Source organism: Lytechinus variegatus, chromosome 2 (genome assembly GCF_018143015.1).
Source record: "Lytechinus variegatus isolate NC3 chromosome 2, Lvar_3.0, whole genome shotgun sequence".
Classification (NCBI taxonomy): domain Eukaryota; kingdom Metazoa; phylum Echinodermata; class Echinoidea; order Temnopleuroida; family Toxopneustidae; genus Lytechinus; species Lytechinus variegatus.
The window spans coordinates 41,433,728-41,452,455 of NC_054741.1; the positions used below are offsets into that span (position 1 = coordinate 41,433,728).

The 18,728-nt window shown below is 40.8% G+C and overlaps 1 protein-coding gene across 1 annotated transcript in view; it reads left to right on the forward strand.

Moving 5' to 3' along the window:
- LOC121408106 (phospholipid-transporting ATPase ABCA3-like) overlaps positions 1–18,728 on the forward strand; it is a 292,368-nt gene that overhangs the window by 19,117 nt on the left and 254,523 nt on the right. The window contains exons 2-4 of the mRNA XM_041599444.1: positions 2,831–2,974; positions 3,307–3,503; positions 9,423–9,623. Of these exons, the coding sequence (XP_041455378.1) occupies positions 2,831–2,974; positions 3,307–3,503; positions 9,423–9,623 (542 nt within the window). The remainder of the gene's footprint in view (positions 1–2,830; positions 2,975–3,306; positions 3,504–9,422; positions 9,624–18,728) is intronic.

Consider the following 18,728-nt stretch of genomic DNA (forward strand, 5'->3'; position numbering starts at 1 on the left):
ATGACTGGGATACGAGCCCACGACCCTCTGTTACAAAGTTGGAAGACTAATCCACAGGGCCACAACGCTCCACATCATCTGTACGATATTCATTACTATGCAAATGTCATTGGTTTGATCATGAAGCCCTCGTATGATATCAAAAAGTCGCTATGGACCTTGCAGCAATCCAACAACTATCAAAAGGGTTGAGCAAGTGCTGTGTAAAGAGGTTTCCATCCAAAATAACTATTTGAAAAGGATAGAAAAGACAATTCTAGATTTGTTGGGGATTCCACCAGAAAGGTTATATCTTATGATACGACAGGTTTGTTCTCAAACCAGGGCCCTGTCTTACAAAGAGTTACGATTGATCCAATCAATCGTCCAATTAATCGTAACTATATTGAAATCCATCAGTGTCATAAAATTTTTTCTACAGGAAATTTGCATAATGTCATTTGTAAACAAGAGAAGCTCACTGAAATTTTAAGAAAACAATGAATGCATGAATATACATCATAATTAGAACACTCATGATTCTAGACTCCAGAGATACTTCAGATGGTGTGGCAGTTTACAAATTGATCCAATTTCTGCCTCTTTAAGTCAGATAGCAGATTTATTTCCTTTATTATTTGACGAAGGTTTATCAGTCTCTTTTATAAGGGGTTACTGGTCAACCATAGCAGCCATTCATTCAGGCTTCTATAATAGGGAAACTACCTCAATTCAGCTGTCCTTACCAGACTAACAAGATCCTTCTTCTTAACAGATTCCTCCCCGCCGAAGACTCTTCCCCAATTGGAACCTGCCAAGAGTCCTTCGGTGCCCTAGCCAAATCCCCCTTTGAACCCATACATAATTGCTCCCTTCTTGATCTTTCCATTAAGACAGCCTTCTTGTTGACTATAGCTTCAAGTCTAAGACGCAGTTTGCTTCATGCACCACGGTGAGACCGGGTCATATTCGTTGGGAGGACAGAGTCCGCTTGATCCCTAGACCTGATTTCCTAGCAAAGAAAAAGAAACACCTAAATCCTGTGATGTTGTTCTTCCAACCATTAGGGGGATATCATGGCTGAATGGATAACGCACTTGACTAGCGTCCTTGGAGTCCCAGGTTCAAGTCCTGGGGTGAACAGTGTGATTTTACAGTCTCTCGTCAGTTTCCGAAGATAGGTTATGTTGTCCCGTACGTGCCTTAAAGTGGTACATTGATTAAAGTACATTCGCACTTCCCACCAACTGTTCATTAGTTCAATAGAACCTCACAGCCCTGTTAATCCAATTACAATTTCTCGAAGGTTAGTGCAGGGGATCAGGTCAGATGGAGAAAATGCCATTTATCAGGATCCTTTAGAGCCCACGATTCACGGGGCATAGCAGCATCTTGGGCGCTTTTCAGGGTACCTCTTTGGAGGAGATCCTCCAGGCATCCTATTGGACCTATTCAATACCTTTGTATCTTATTACTTATTTGATGTTATAGCCAAGACACAGGTTTTGCCTTGGCGGTTCTTGTCTTGTCCTAATTTTTCCTAGGCTATTTCCAGTTGATATATTTCTTAACGTGGTTGATGATTCTTATCCCTTTATTACAAGAGTAGCTTCTCCAGTTGGGAGACTACTCCATTTTGTAGTAAATCAGTTTCTTTATCATTGTTATGCCTACTTGTCTGGAAAGGGTCTCGTTTCTGCCCCTCCTCCAGTTTTTCCGTGCTATTCTAGCAATTTGATGAGATGGTATAGGTAAGTATAGCGCAGTGTAGTAAATCAGAATGCTCAGTAGTGAGCATATTATTTACTAACAAGCTATACTTACCTATAGCTCCCCACCCGTCCTCCCCAGCAGACCTCGCCCCTCTTTGGCAACGAAAGAGGAGGCATATATGTGGCGAGGGGGTTTTATGGGTCTCGTCCCGTGACGGGTTTCTGATTGCAGTTAACCTCTTTCGGGGAGTTTTTTACCAGTGGCTATTTGAGTCAGGGTAACGAATAGCAATTTGATGAGATGGTATAGGTAAGTATAGCTTGTTAGTAAATAATATGCTCACTACTGAGCATTCTGTTTGACTGCGCTGCACTTGCGCTCCTATGAAAGAGCAACTCGATGTATTATGTCAAACTGTCTCAGTCCTGTTCACTGTTCACAAAACAAAAATACGCCGGCATTTTTTTAAAGGAAATATCTACGTCTCTAAAAGAATCCGCCATGTAAGAAGCACATGATCCTAACTCAATTTTCATTGTTAATGTTTTTATTATGCGTCGTTACCTCTCCCTTTTTTTCGTATGACGGTCTGCGGGTTTGAGAATGAACTCGGCCCGGCCCGCAACCCACGATCTGGGGCATACCGGCAGATTAACCCGTACCGCAACGGGAGCGGGTTACAACATTACTGGACAGTGTGTGCACTCAATTTGACATTGCTTTTATTATTTATTTTAATTTTTTGGGGAATATAATTCAAGTATGTAGTAGTTAACTTAGACATTATTTTTCATTTTGATGATTGTGTGTACCAAACGAAAACTCCTTTACACTCATTTTTTTTCGATGCACCGATTTTGCAAAATCTGCACTGGCACTCAATGACATCGACCAAACAAATCAATTCTACTCAGGCGTAGTACATATATATATATATAGTGTACAAATATTCTTGGAGACACTGTATGTTACAGTCTTATCTACATTGATGTAAATTTGACATGAGAAATCATTTGTTAACATTATTAATTGCACTATCATTACTAAAAAATCCAAACATCACTGTCATCATTTGACATTGTTGGTGGAGAGTGCATATCTGAAATACTGTTGCATCTGTTCCTCTCTCTGATCTTAGGAGCTGACGTTTGAGAAAGAATGCCGTCTAAAGGAGAGTATGAAGATGATGGGTTTAGCTAATTGGATGCATTGGCTTGCTTGGTTTGTCAAGTATTTTGTCTATCTTCTCATACCAACCCTCCTCATTCTAATCATAGTTGTCGTGAGTATACTGAGCATCTTTTACTTAAAAAAAAGAAAGAAATTGTTTGGTGAAAAGCAAATTGAATCACCATGACCACAGGGCTCTCCTCCTGATATGATTAATTGGGGTATGCAAGTAGACCCCTACACCAGGGCGTCTTCTTACTCTTTTACAAATAGTACCATGTGATCTTAACATGTAAATGATAATGATGAGGATTATGAGAATGGTACAAGAAAGCTTAAGTGATAATCATAGTACGTGACAGATTATAACCAAAAAGCTCATCAAGAATTGATGATATTTAGTCATCCCAATAAGTATAACATATCATTTGAATTCTTTTGTAGGTGGGCAACATTTTCCCAAACTCTGGTATTGGTATTCTCCTGATCTACTTTGTATTATGGATGATAGCAACCATTGCTTGGAGTTTTCTCATCTCATGTTTCTTCTCTCGTGCTCGTCTGGGTCTTATCTTTGGGATGGTCCTTTGGTTCCTCAACTACCTCCCAATGTTCTTCCTCGACTACAAATCATCTTCTGAGTAAGTTTGTCCTTCATTTTGGAGGCTTCATGGCACACCATCTATTCCTATGTGGGTAACACACATGCATATACTTCCCATTGATGAGTAGGTCATCAACTTTTAAACGTAAGAAAGAACTAAAATACATCTTGAAGGAAAATAATCATTAACTTTCAAGGAAGTTAGATAACTTTTTGAACATGGGTTAAGTTGTACTAATTTTTATATCAACAGGCAAACTATCCATTCTTTAATGCAGGATATATAGTCCAGTCAGTATATGATATAACCACAAGTACCCTTACATTAGGTCCAAGTTACAAGGAAAGTCAGTGGTCTGGAATGTCCAAAAATCTAAGATGGCTTCCAAAAATTGATTCTAAAATGGGTGCTGAAACCTAACCCTATCTTTAGTGGGCTATTTCAGACCAGGATATCCCGCGGGGTATCAATCTGACCTCCACCCCCCCCCCTTGATCTCGGCCGCTGATTTCGTGATTGCCGTGAAAATCTGCACCCACCTAGAGTTGGATGTAAACTACAAGCCTGTATAGTAAAACTTTTAAATAATTGTTTATATTTTTAGCTCATCCGGCCCAAAGGGCCCGATAAGCTTATGCCCTGGCGTGGTGTCCATTGTCTGTCATCCGTCTACAATTTCAAAATGCTTCTATGTCGTCATTTTAAGTCTGATATCAATTCTGTTTGCTTTAAATGAGAGCACTAGGTGGGCGATTCAAAACTTCTACTCAGAATTTTGAAACTCATTAATTATGCCCATTTTTCAAAGTTCACCAAAAATGCTTCTTTATGTGTTGACCAATTTTGTTGTTTTTTGCTTCCATCTGGTAGAGCTTCATGATGTACACCAAATTTGAACACAGAATTTTTTTAATTTAAGGAGACAATTATGTTAATTTATGCGAAATTTATTCATAATCACAAAAAAAAGGATCTTCTTTATTTTTGACAAATTTTGATTTTTTTTTCATCCATCTGGTAGAGCTATATGAGGATCACCAAATTTCCACACAGAATTTTGAAATTTTAACTAGAAATTTGTTAATGCTAATTTATGCAAAATTTATTCATAAATCTAAAAATGTTTTTTTTACCTTCATTTGTCGATCAATTTCAATTTTGTTCGCTTTATATAACTCTAGGTAGGGATACAAAATTTCTGCACAGAATTGTGAAACTCATTGAATATGCTATTTTATGTATATTCTTCAAAACTCACAAAAATTGCTTAGGGGAAGGTGGGGTAAGTTGTGACACTTTCAAAATACGTTTAATCTACAAATACATTACAAATTAATTATGCCAATCCCTTATAGATAAACTTCATTATTGTCAAACACGCAACCATGTTCAGGTATAGTATGTAAAGAAACCCATTAAATGGATGTAATGTCGGAAATCTTTTAAATTGTTGTAATTTGCAAATTTCAACATTAAATAAGTTTCATATAATCTGCACTTAATTTAATACCTTATATCGTGCAAATTTCCGCCTTACTTTCAAAGATTCTTGAAATATCCTAGTAGGAAGTAATTGTATCCCCCGAACAGAGTTCGGAGGATACTATGGATTTGGCCTCGTCACTCTGCCGCAGAGATTTACTTGTGAGCGCTCTGTCAGCTGCAGTTCTTCTCCGATCGTCTTCAAATTTGGCATGAAGGTTGAGTATGTTATAGCAAAGAAGCCTATTGATTTTGGTGTGGCCGGAGGTCACATGGTAAGGTCAAAGGTCATATTCAGGTCAACATTAAAGTTTGCATGTATGACTCTCTTATGACACCTAACTCCGCAACCATAAGTCACTTTTCACCCAAACTTGGATGATAGATGGACTTGGGGAACCTTCATGTTATGTTGCAGTCAGAGGTCACATGGGAAGGTCAAAGGTCATTTTCAGGTCAATGATAAAGTTTACATGCAGGACTCTCTTACGACACCTAACTCCGCAACCATAAGTCACTTTTCAACCAAACTTGGATGGTAAATGGATTTGGGGTACCTGCATGTCATGCTGCAGTCAGAGGTCACATGGTAAGGTCAAGGGTCATTTTCAGGTCAACGTTAAAGTTTACCTGCAAGACTCTCTTATGACACCTAACTCTGCAACCGTAAGTCACTTTTTAACCAAACTTGGTTGGTAGATGGATTTGGGGGTACCAGTATGTCATGCTGCAGTCGGAGGTCACATGGTAAGGTCAAAGGTCATTTTTAGGTCAATGTTAAAGTTTACATGCAAGACTCTCTTATGACACCTAACTCTGCAACTGTAAGTCACTTTTCAACCAAACCTTGATGGTAGATGGACTTGGGGGACCTGCATGTTATGCTGAGTCAGAGGTCACATGGTTAGGTCAAAGGTCATTTTCAGGTCAACGTTGAAGTTAGCTTGCAAGAATCCCTTTCTCCGCAACCATTAGTCAGTTTTCAACCACACTTGGATGGTAGATGGACTTGGGGACCTCCATGCTAGGGCCATTGTCACCATGATAATTGTAATTTTTTGTCAAATTTCTGTGTGAGCTCTATATATCGCAATGACGGATGACGCAGTGGGTTCGGGGGATACATGTGCTCGGCTGCGCGACCCGCCGAGCATCTCTAGTTTTGACTTACCACGTATGTTGGTTAAGAAATACATCATAGAAATCATCTAAAACTCCTTCCCGACATAGCAGCATAAAATATGATAAACTCATCGATAAAACAAATACATTATGTGTCTGCTAAATCATAGCAAAATGATAAAAACGATGAAGTTGATATTACCCCCAAGGCTAAGGCAAAAACAAATCGAGATAAATTACTTCAGCTCCATCCAAACCAAGAAAAATGTAATGACATGAAATTAATAGGCCTACAGTATACGCGACACCTTCGGAGGTTTTAGGGCATAGTTTTACAAATAATTTGCATATACGCATGCGCTTCGCCTAGAATTATGTCCAGTCTTTAAGAAAAGCTCTAAATTAGTTAAATTCATGCACTCAACCTTGAAGTTAGTAGAACTTTATGTCCATTTTCAGTGAATGGTGGCTATCTTGGACGCCATCTTGAATATAACCACTTTCTCAGATGCGGATTTTGGTAGAGTTTTAGAATGTTATTCTTAAAGTTGAATAGTGGCAGAAACAGTTGAAAAACATTTTGTTGCAATTTATTTGGGATCACACCATATATTGACCCGACTTAAATGAAAGGAGGTGACATGTGTTCTCACAAAATGCTGATTAACAAGATACTTTTGAGGTTTAGGTTAATTGTGTATTTGTGAGTTTTTGAAGAAAATGTTTTTAGTTTATCCGGCCCGAAGGGCAAGATGAGCTTATGCTGTGGCGTGGCGTCCGTCGTCTGTCGTCCGTCCACAATTTCAAAATGCTACTACTTCGCCATTTTAAGTCAGATTTCAATTCTGTTTGCTTTATATGATAGCACTAGGTGGGGCATTCAAAACTTCTACACAGAATTTGAAATTCATGAAATATGCTAATTTATGCGCATTTTTCAAAATTCTCAAAAAATGCTACTTCTTTATTTGTTGACCGATTTTGATATTTTTTCTTCCATCTGGTAGAGCTTCATGAGGTTCACCAATCTTGTACACAGAATTTTGAAATTTTGACTAGAACAAGGTTTATGATAATTTATGCAAAATTAATTTATTCATATTTTTTAAAATTCACATAAAATGCTTTTTTCTTCTTTAATTGTTGACCCTTTTTTACTTTTTTTCTTCTTCCATCTTGTAGAAACTTATGAGGTTCACCAAACTTCTACACAGATTTTTGAAATTTTCAGTAGAAAATTACTTGTGCGAATTTATGCAAAATTTATTCAGAAATCACAGAAAATGCCTCTTCATCTTTATTTGTTGACAGATTTTGATATTTTTTCTTCCATCTGGTAGAACTTCATGAGGCCCACCAAACTCCTACACAGAATTTTGAAAATTTTAAGTAGAAAATTATTTATGCTAATTTATGCAAAATTTATTCATAAATCACAGAAAATGCCTCTTCTTTTTTTGTTCACAGATTTTGATTTTTTTTCTTCCATCTGGTAGAGCTGCATGAGGTTCACCAAAATTGTACACAAAATTTTGAAATTTTGTCTGGAAAATTATTCTAATTTATGCAAAATTTATTCATAAATCACATAAATGTTTTTTCTTCATTTGGTGATCAATTTCAATTTTGTTTGCTTTATATGATAGCTCGAGGTGGTGATACAAAATTTAAACATAGAATTTTGAAACTCATTGAATCTGCTATTCATGTATTTTCAAAACTCACAAAAATTACTTATTTATTTGTTGATTGATTTTGGTTATTTTTGTTCCATCTGAGAGCTACATTAGGTTCACCAAGGTTCTACACAGAGTTAAGAAACTTTGACTAGATAATTATAAATACTTAATTCATATGAAATTTATTCATAGATCACAAAAACTGCTTCTATGTAATTTCTTCATCATTTTATGTCACCAATATAATTCACTACATTGTCAACTGGGCTGAAATTAAAATTGTATTAAATTTTGTTGCGAGATGCCGGATGAGCTCCACATCATTGATGTGCTAGTTCTTGATTTGCAACTAGTAAATTTTCTATTGATTTATCAGCTACATGTAGCATCAGACTGGTATCATCAGAAAACGGGCAGTATGAGAATAATGTTTATGAGCATATTATATCATTTACATGGATCAGAAACAATAGGGGACCAAAATCTGAACTTTGTGGTACACCATACTTACCACAAGTAACGGTGTATTAACCGCACCTTTTTCTCGGCGGAATAGAAGCAACAGTCGGGGGTGCGGTTTATACACGGTGACGGGTCTGAGTCAGCCCGCCGCAACCCCTCCCGTACATGTACGATGTCTGCCAGTTCACAACACATTGAGTGGCTGGGCGTAGCCGCCCAGGCAATGTCGTTTAGAGGGGTATGAGCCGCGGGTAATGGGAAGCGATTATTATGATCTTAATTAAATATTGTCCATAACAAACGCACTCATCTTCAAGACACTAATTTTGACTTTATTGTCGATTCAAAGTAGTGAAGTTCCCTGGCTAATTTAAAAGAGACCCCAAGCATACTCGGTAATATTTGGCATGACTGGTACTGTATCGTAGTATCGCAATGTACAAGAACAGCAGTGCTGTGTGTTTGTACACTGTGACTGTGAGGTGAGCGAGTGTGTAAGTTGCCAATATTGTTGAAACCGTTCTTTCTTTCTAACATTTGTAGATGAATTGATCAAGAAAAGCATATTTCCGTATACCAGTAATCTCATTGGATACTTTGAAATCTAAAACTTAGATTTTGTTTCTTCGTACCTCAAATATGCATGTAAATGTGAGAATTTTTTTTTTTTTTTTTAGTCCAAAGTTGGGGGTGCGGTTAATACACCGTTACTTATGGTAATCGTAGCATGTTGGGATCTATATCTGTCACATTTCATTGTGTCCTGCCACACATAGCTTCGGGACCATGACAATGCTACACCACAAATTCCTTTATGTTCAAGTTTCTTGAGAAGGACATCATGGTCAGTGGTATCAAATATTTTGAAAATATCCCCAGACAATATTTGTTTCCATCAATAGCTTTTATGACATTACTCAATAATTAGAAACTCCCATTTGTGTGGAGAAGTTTCTATGAAATCCACACTGTTGAGAAATCAAGATATTCTTCTTAGATAAAAAAAAAACTCATTTAAACGTTTATGAATTATCTTCTCAAGAATCTATTAAACAATTGGTATCAATTCTATTGGCCCGTAATTTATGACATTTTTGCGTTCAGATGTTTTATACACTGGCACAACTTTAGCTACCATACTTTATTTGGAAGGCCAACCTGTGCAGTGTAGATTTCTATTTTTGTCATTATTTGGTATTTATGATTACAGTACCACTAAGACAGCAGTATGTCTCCTGTCCAATACCTGTATGGGTCAAGGTGTCCTGGTGTTGGCCCGCTTTGAGCTGAAGGGTGAAGGGGTCCAATTCTCTAACATTGGTGTGAGTCCTTCTGAGGGTAGTAACTTCACTATGGCAACCGTTTTTGGAATGCTCATCCTGGATACCGTCCTCTATCTTCTGTTGACATGGTAATATTATTTTTTTATTTTACTTTTATATTTGTTTTTCAAAAATTTGTTGTATTTATGTCTCGCCTGCATAACAGAGCAAGATGATATCTTCAAAGTTTTGGAAATGTCATAACTTAGAAAGTATATGGACCTAGTTCATGAAACTTGCACACTTGGGTAATCAAGTATCATGGATAATCTTGCATGAGTTTCAGGTCACATGACCAAGTCAGAGGTCATTTAGGGTCAATAAACATTGACCATGTTTTGGGTATCAACTATGAAATCTTAATCAAAGTTGAGTATTTGAAATGTAATTATAACTTACATGTTTTTGGATCTATTTCATGAAACTTGGACATAGGACAATCAAGTATCAGTGATCGTTTTGCATGAGTTTTAGGTCATATGATCAATGTCAAAGGTCATATACGGAGATTTCATATACATGTATCTCTATAATAATTATAGTATTCTGTAATCACTGTTAAGCTTTCTTGCCATCGTCATCTATACTCTATTTAAAGACTCATGGACATTACATTATTACACTATATTAAAAACAATCATTGGGTAATACCACACGTGTATTCATGAGGATGATAAGGTCAAAGGTCATCTCGCGGTCAATATATCATATTATTATCCGTATCAGACATCTGAGCAGGGCAAATTTATTACATTATTGCCTGCTTAAGACTGGGATCAAGTTGTCGGTCAATAAATTTCCATTTGTTTAACCACGGAAAAATTCATTGCCCGCTCAGGAAAGTCAATGAGAAAATGCGTGAAAATGTAGCGGGCAAAAGGCCATGGCCGAAACTTCGGGGACACAAATCGACACATCTAGTGCATCGGATGAACTTTCATCGGACTTATGATTCGGAATTATGTCAGAAGGGGCATAGCAGATATAAAATCTATGTGTGCAGGTTTTGAGAAAGCTCTGGATTTCTTAGGTGACAGGACTGAAAAGCTAGAGAAGCGACTGTCTCCACTAGAGAAGAAAGTTAAGGAATTAGATATTGCTACCCAACGAAACACCCAAGCCCTTGAGAAGTCGGCGCTGGCAGAGAACAAGCGTGAAAGGTTTTCTCGCAGGAACAATTTAAGAGTCGTGGGGTTACCGATGTCTCGCCAGGAGAGGGGGTTGGAGGTGGCTGTAGCTTTCCTTGAGAAAATCTTTGCCATGCAGTCCCCTTGGGTCGAGAGGGCCCATCGGGACGGCTGGAAGGTAGGAGATAAGCTGCGCCATTTACTAATCAGGATGTTGTCGTACCAGGATAAGCGCTTCGTGCTTTCGCAACAGCGAAAAAAATTGGAGCAATACCCTTTCTATATCATCGATGATTTGTCAGCTATGGATAGAGCAGAAAAAAAATGGCAAAAAGATGTGCAGGAATCCTTTAACGCGGGGAAGCAACACTACTTCTCTGCTGGAAAATGGTGTGATAGCAGCGGTAATTTGGCTTGGTTCTATGACAAGCAGCGTGCAACTACCCCACATGTACAAGCAACATTTGTTGTTGATGACCACAGCCTCACCCATCAAGATGATGACCAGCAGGTATATTACGACAAAACGAAGCCTTCGACTTCCAGCGCTCGCCTGATTACAGCGGAGATTCATGCTGAGCCATCCCAAGTTCAGTGAGAGTGAAAAGGATTAGTGAGTAGAAAAATCATCACCATAAAATGCGGATGAAAATTATATGGCATTATATGTTGAAACTCAATGAATACATGTGCTGATTGGGAGTCAAATGTCATCGTTAATAAGATTTTATTTTGTCTGTGAGACTGCATTTTGCTTCAATTTTGCTGACAATTTATAAATATTCCAAAGGACAGGCGAGAACACGTTCACCAAGCTACATTTCGAAAGATTTGAATGAAGTCTTTATGTTAAGCAGTCATGCTCTATACATCTTTTCTTTTACATATCATATGTGTTAAATGGGATAAACATGCATATAAAGATTTTCTGATGGAACAAGTTGCTGAGGTTATTTTTACTAGGTTTCAAACAATTGTCTCCAATATTTTTTCATGGATACATTTACTCATTGCAGTTAGTATGGTTACTTTTAAGTCAGGTTCAATATTACCGTATATCCATCTGCGGTTATTACAAGTGGCATCAACAGAGATATCTCAATACTATCTCTTTAATTTATACTTTCAAACAATATTGATTCATGATGTGAAATGTTTTTTATTTCAAAGGAATGGATAGTAATACATGTACTATAATAATTCATTTATACCTGGAATACAGTTGCTTAGTCCAAATGTACTTTACAAGTCAGGTTTCAGAAGGTCAATGTTTGTTCAATATTTATAGTTAAAAGCAAGGAAGATTGAGAAATCTCACATCTGCCATTTCAGATATTTTTTAAATTCATGGTTCCAAGTAATGTTGATATTGCTCTTTCAGAGTCAGGGTTCAAAATCTTAATGTCATATTCTATGCTCGGAATCAGAACCAAATATAATGGAGGAGTTTCAAAATTACTTTTCAAGGCTTTCACTGAAGTCATGCATTCAAGCAATGTTCAAAGTTTTTCTTCAAAATGTGAATTCTGTATATTTTGAAAGGATTGAGAGTAACATTTTATTAGAAAATTTATACTTAAAAAGGTATGCTTGTGAAATACAACCAGAGCAACATATTTTTTTAAGTTATACAAAATTTTGAAGTGAACATTTTGACTCTAGGAATAACCATACACTTTTCTGTACACAACCATGTTCTAGTATTTACAAATGGAATATGTGTATCCCTACATTATGTGATGAAGTTTAGCTGTAGCCATTTCCAATGCACTGGTATGCCTCCCTGGTTGTTGAACATTAAAGCTGCCTTTGCCATGCATATTCCTTGTGAAATTGACATTCTGAAATATTTGGAGCCGTGAAACATCTGTGTTAACATGCCTTGCTACCTTACTGAAATTATCCAGAAAAAAACCCTTTTACAATCACTATTGTAACTGTCACTTCACAATAGATTTTATATTTACTATCAATAACTGGGATAAACCCATTTGATTTGCTAGTTCATTACGATTAACTTGCGTGCCGAATATAGAGTACACAATTTTTCCTGGGCGCACGCTGCATCTCCCTATTAACGCACTATCCTAAGATCATCGCACAATTTGGCATCCATATCCTCTTTTACTTTCGCCTGCGGTCGAATTCAGTCGCAAAGCTAAGTACACTCCCAAAATTGCAATTTTGTTTGCTTTTTGGATACCTTTATTGTGCATTCTTCCCTTATTTCAATCTTATTTCTTTAATTTAAGATTGTTGTTAGATTATCCCGTCGCGCGGAGCTTCCGTGATATTTATTTCACGTTTCTTGTTCCTCTTCGTGAGTTTGTTTTTTAAGATACGTTTCTCAACAGGCGAGTTGTCTTCACTTCTCCGCCCCATAGCTCCGCGCCTTCCTGTGTGTCGCGGGCGTTGACTTCGCTCCTTTTTAATTCCTTTAATTCTTTTTATTCACTGACTTCTTCGTTTATACGACTCTCGTCGTGAATTTATTTGAATTATTTCTCCACAGATAGGTTCTGTAGGACGTCAGGAGCGTCGTATTTCAGTCTCGTTTCAGGTTCTTTGTTTCTTGTTTCGAGTTAGTTGATTGTTCTTTTGTTTCAATCAATCCTTTGTTCTTGTGTTTATTAATTGAATTAATTAGTAAATTAATTAATTAATTAATTATTTGATTGTTTTGATTCTTGACTTGCTCCTTTGCCTCGTCTTGAATTGAATTAATTTTATTTTCCTCTCCACAGCTTAGGCTATGCTGGACAGGTAGGGGCGTCGCCCTTTATTTGTTCTCAAACTTGTCTTCAACTTGTTGTTCTTGTTTTGAGTTGATTGATTGTTCTCTTGTGTTTCAATCAATCTTTTATTCTTAATTGATTAATTGATCAATTTTTATTCAGCCTTTGATTAATTGTTAATTAATCGCCCTTCTTGTTCTCAAACTTGTTTTCAACTTGTTGTTGTTCTTGTTTTGAGTTGGTTGATTGTTCTCTTAGGTTCCAATCAATCTTTTATTCTTAATTGATTAATTGATTAATTGTTGATTAACCTTTTGGTTAATTGTTTAATTATTAATTAATTTTAATAATTATTTTATAAAAAAAAAAAAAACAGATCAGCTTAGGGCGTCCTTTTGCCGCCTATTACTTGTTTTTTTTTTACCCTTGTCAAAAGAACAAAAACAAAAAAAAAATCCTTGTGTTTTTTTTTCTTAGCTGATCCTGCTCTTCGTCTTGGACTTAGACATTTTCTGTTTTTAATTAATTAACGTCATGTCGAGCCCTGCCCGCTCGTGTTATTCATTAAAAAAAAAAAAAAAAATCTTCTTAACTTTGTTCTCTTAACTAAGTTTAAGAAGGTGATCCTGTTTTTTACCTGACTTATTAATTTGATTAATAATTTCTGGTATGGATCTTATTTTGTCACCTTTCTTGTCCACCCACCCCTCCACCCCCTCTCTGTTTTCGCCCCTACTTGTTCTTTTCAGCTAAGAACTTACCAGGTAGATGAGCTCTTCGACTCATCTCTTGATGACTCCAACCTGCCGCTGGGAGAGAACCAGACATGGTATTGTCCCTGTGATCAGCGGCGGTGAGTATGAGGGCAAGAGAGCGAGACCCTTTGCGTGGGGCTCTTAGGGTGGAACCGTGGTTTGCGTCCACGTGCCCTGGAAAAGGAAGGATGGAACCGTGGAGTTGCGTCCACTTGCCCAACAGGGTGGAACCGTGGAACTGCGTCCACGTGCCCGAGCGTTTCAGTGTGGAACTGTGGCGCAGCGGCCACGTGCCTGAAAGGTGATAGCCAAGGCTCCCTCGACGGGACCTGAACCTACTTGGGGAGTGTTGTACTAGTATAGAAAACCTCACTCCTCCAGGGCTGCTTGACCCACCGGCTATCGGGTCCGACAAGTCCAGGTTAAGAGCGTGGGACTCTTTTCCTGGCACAGACTAGGCTCGATGCTTTGTCAGCCTCCGTCAGGGAGCATTAGCAAAGGGCTACCAGCCCCTAGTCGCTAGAGACACGTGAGCTTGACCCCGTCAATCTCACGATTAACTGATCAGGGTGGAACCGTGGAATTGCGTCCGCGTGCCCTTTAAGGTGGAACCATGAAATTGCGTTCATGTGCCTCAACGGCTTGATCAGATTGGGTGACTTTCTCATGCGAGATATCACGTCCCCCTCCCTGTCTCTTGTGCCCTCTTCTGCCCCCCCCCCCCGGCGGGGGCCGCTCAGAAGAGGAAGAAGAAGAAGAAATTCTTGGTCGCTAATCCCGCTTTGCGGACAGACCTATCTTTCTGATTCTTGTGCCGATGGCCAGGCGTCATAATTTCATGTTACAACAGAACGCCCTCGAGTATCACGGATCTTTATCTTCATACTCCCTGTCAGCTAAAACCGCCGTGTCGAGCACCGGGCAGGTCAAGCAGACAGTCGCCATCTCGCACCTCGGAGAGTCACCGGCAATATCATGATTCGCCGGCTCACACACCTGCAAGGGAAATCCCCGCTAATACACAGGTGTTATCGACATACGGGCGTCGCCCGCCATTGTGTCACCAGACTACCGATAATTGTACCCTCTTCTGCCCCCCGGCGGGGGCCGCACAGAAGAGGAAGAAGAAGAAGAAATTCTAGGTTGCGGGCAGACCTTTCTTTCTGATTCTTGTGCCGATGGCCAGGCGTCGTAACTTCATGTTACAGCAGAACGCCCTCGAGCATCACGGATCTTTATCCTCATGCTCCCTGTCAGCTAAAACCGCCGTGTCGAGCACCGGGCAGGTCAAGCAGACAGTCGCCATCTCGCACCTCGGAGAGTCACCGGCAATATCATGATTCCCCGGCTCATTCACCTGCAAGGGAAATCCCCGCTAATACGCAGGTGTTATCGACATACGGGCGTCGCCCGCCATTATGTCACCATACTCCCGATTATTGTACCCTCTCCTGCCCCCTGGCGGGGCCGCACAGAAGAGGAAAAAGAAGAAGAAATTCTAGGTCGCTAATCCCGCTTTGCGGGCAGACCTTTCTTTCTGATTCTTGTGCCGATGGCCAGGCGTCGTAACTTCATGTTACAACAGAACGCCCTCGAGCATCACTGATTTTTATCCTCATGCTCCCTGTCAGCTAAAACCACCGTGTCGAGCACCGGGCAGGTTAAGCAGACACTCGCCATCTTGCACCTCGGAGAGTCACCGGCAATATCATGATTCGCCGGCTCACGCACCTGCAAGGGAAATCCCCCCTAATATACAGGTGTTATCGACATACGGGCGTCGCCCTCCATTATGTCACCAGACTCCCGATAATTGTGGATCAGGTGTCGCAACTCTCATGTTGTTCATACTACCATGAGCAGAGCGGGTAATTCACCCACGCTTCAGCCGCCTTGCTAAGCACTGTGCGGTTCAAGCAATCACCTGTCCTCTCACACCGGGCATTTATTGAAACGCTGTTCACCTACACGGTGACCCCCGTTTCTATGCAGGTGCTTCCGACATACGGCCTTCAAGCATCAACATGTCGGCAAGCTCTCGGTGACCGACGGCTGGACGTTGCATCCGTACAGATTGCATCTTTGCGTCCCCGAGCATTACGGGTTTTTACCCTCGTGTTCTCCGTCATTATAAGACCGCCGCGGTCTTATTGCCGGTGTCGGGTATTGAGCGGATTGAGATTCTCTCGCCAACCCGCACTCCGGGGAGCCCTTCTCTCGTGAGAATGTTTGGCTGCTTTTGAGAGGGCAACCTATCACGCCCGCGGACCGTCCGCCCAGGCGACAGGACCGTCGGTTTTTGGCCTGAACCTCACTTTCTATTCAAAAGTAACGGTGCCCTGTCTTACTCAACTCCTACTCTTGTAAGGTTAGAGTCAGGGCTAGTACAGACACTCGTCCTCCAGCGATCGCTGCTGTAGAGGGGGCGACTCCGATATGAGCACCATCACCGCTCAGCGGTATGTCTCACTATCTCGTAGCTCTCCGAGCTTATGAGTATGTATATCGGATCTGAATGTCACGGCGATTAAAAGTTCTCCTGTGCTTAGTAATCGCTATGCCTTCACCACCCGGTGCATTATGGTTATTTTAACCTATTTGTCTCGTATTCGGGCGGCTCGTACGAGCCCTGCCCGAGCTGCCATCACCGGTCGTCCCCCCGGACACCGCCGGCAGCACCCGCACCGAATACCTGGAGGGAATCAGCTATTCATATGCTAGATATCCCTCCTGTTGACATTCACAGCTATTCCCTGAGTCTTTCCCGGTCGGGTAAGCATCATCTCGGAGGAAAGAAACGCCGTATATCTCATGAGATTGTTGGCTGTGTACGTGCGTTTAGGCTTGTTTAAAGCCCCAGGATTCTCTGTCGGCATTTCTATGCCTACTTTCTGGGCACACCCACCGTGCCGGGTCGCCGAGTTTACACCAAACTGTTCGCCGCCAGGCCATCGGTCGAGCTCTAACAGTCTATCTTATAGACTGCCCTCTATGTGGGTCAAGCTTGCGGGCGTCTCCGCCGTTTCCTCCTTGTGTGGAGTGGGCTACGGTCGATGTTTTTACCGTGCCCGTTTGTCGAATCGTCTTCTTTTTAGAAGCCTTTTCACTCGGCACACTCTAGTCGCCTCACATGCTGCTTTCATCCTCCTTCCATGCAATGCATGTGGCCATGGTCACCGCGCGACCGAGGATGATGTAACCGTGGATGGATGTATGCTTATGCCTGCCCAACCACGATCACTACGACCCGCTTTCTCTTGGGCCGACTGTGGATGAGTCTCTCCATGTAAGTGATTTACTTCACTGGAGTTCTTCTTTTAGAAACTTAGATTCTCATCCCCGCTGCTTAGGGCGTCATTTTTGCCGCCCCCCGCAGCTTTTCGGAACTCCTTATCTTACCGATATCGGACTGTTCCACGCTGCTGCAACCGGCGCCGGCGGTGCTTGCTCTTACGATCACCAGAGAAACCAGGCCTTGTGGCTGTTTTCATAAACAACTGGTTCTCACCACAGACTGAAGGAAATTTTTGTGATTACTTTCCTCAAGTCTCCTTACTCCTTCGCTTGTTTCTTCAAGCGAGGACATCGACACTCTTAGCCAGTTTTCGTCCCTAACTTGATAGGACAGGGCCGTTGTTACCTCATTCGATTCCGTTCGGAACGTAACTGTTGAGGTATCATATCTGGCGATGTCTGTTGGTTTAGAGCATCTCTTGATTGTCGTTTACACGTAAGACTTTTTTCGCCAGCTCCCTCTGGCGTACGCTTGCTGCTGCTAGGGATTTCCCCGCCCAGCGGACATCCATCGCAGCCTAGCCTTACGGGCTCTCTCGGCGATGGTGGCTTGAGCCAAGCCACCTCTTCCACCGCGAGCGCTGCACCCTCAGGCGGGTGCTTCAATCAGTACGGGAGAAAGGGGATCCTGAGTTCTCTCTCGATCACTCGGTCTATCACACTTTTGTCGTGATGTGTACCGCGCTGTTTCTCTGACACGCCCGGTTGAGCTGTTTTGACCAGACTGCTCTATTCTACATAGGCAGCAGGTCCGCGGCATTTTCTTATTAACAGGATGGCACTCAGTCGCTTTCTCGACACTTGACTGCCTTACGAGTGGTTTTCTTAAACCTTACTCTCCGTCGTTCCAGGTCCCTTTCGGACCGCTAGACTCGTTCTGCCACAGCCCTCTATCAGAATTCTGCAGATGTTCTGCCCTCACGCATTTGAGACAGATATTGAATTCTGGGCGCTTTCTCCCACGCGGAGGCTTCTGAGATATCTCGCCTTCTCAGATTGATCACTTACTGAGCCTTAAAAGCTTCAGTTTTCCGATCATGATTCTTGTTGAAATTTTCAACAAAATCCGAATCTTACGATCTAGTCAGCTGGTGATGTTGTTCTCCTGACACTAGGCCGAGGGCCCATGATACTTAGTATCATTCTTCTTGGGCTCTTTTTATGGAATCGTCGTTTACGACTTCTTGAGGACCGCCTATTGACGCTCCTCTTTCCTTCTCTTCCTTGTTCTTAAGGACTTCTTCACATGAGGCTTTATTTGCCTCCTCTGTCCTTAAGGCAAC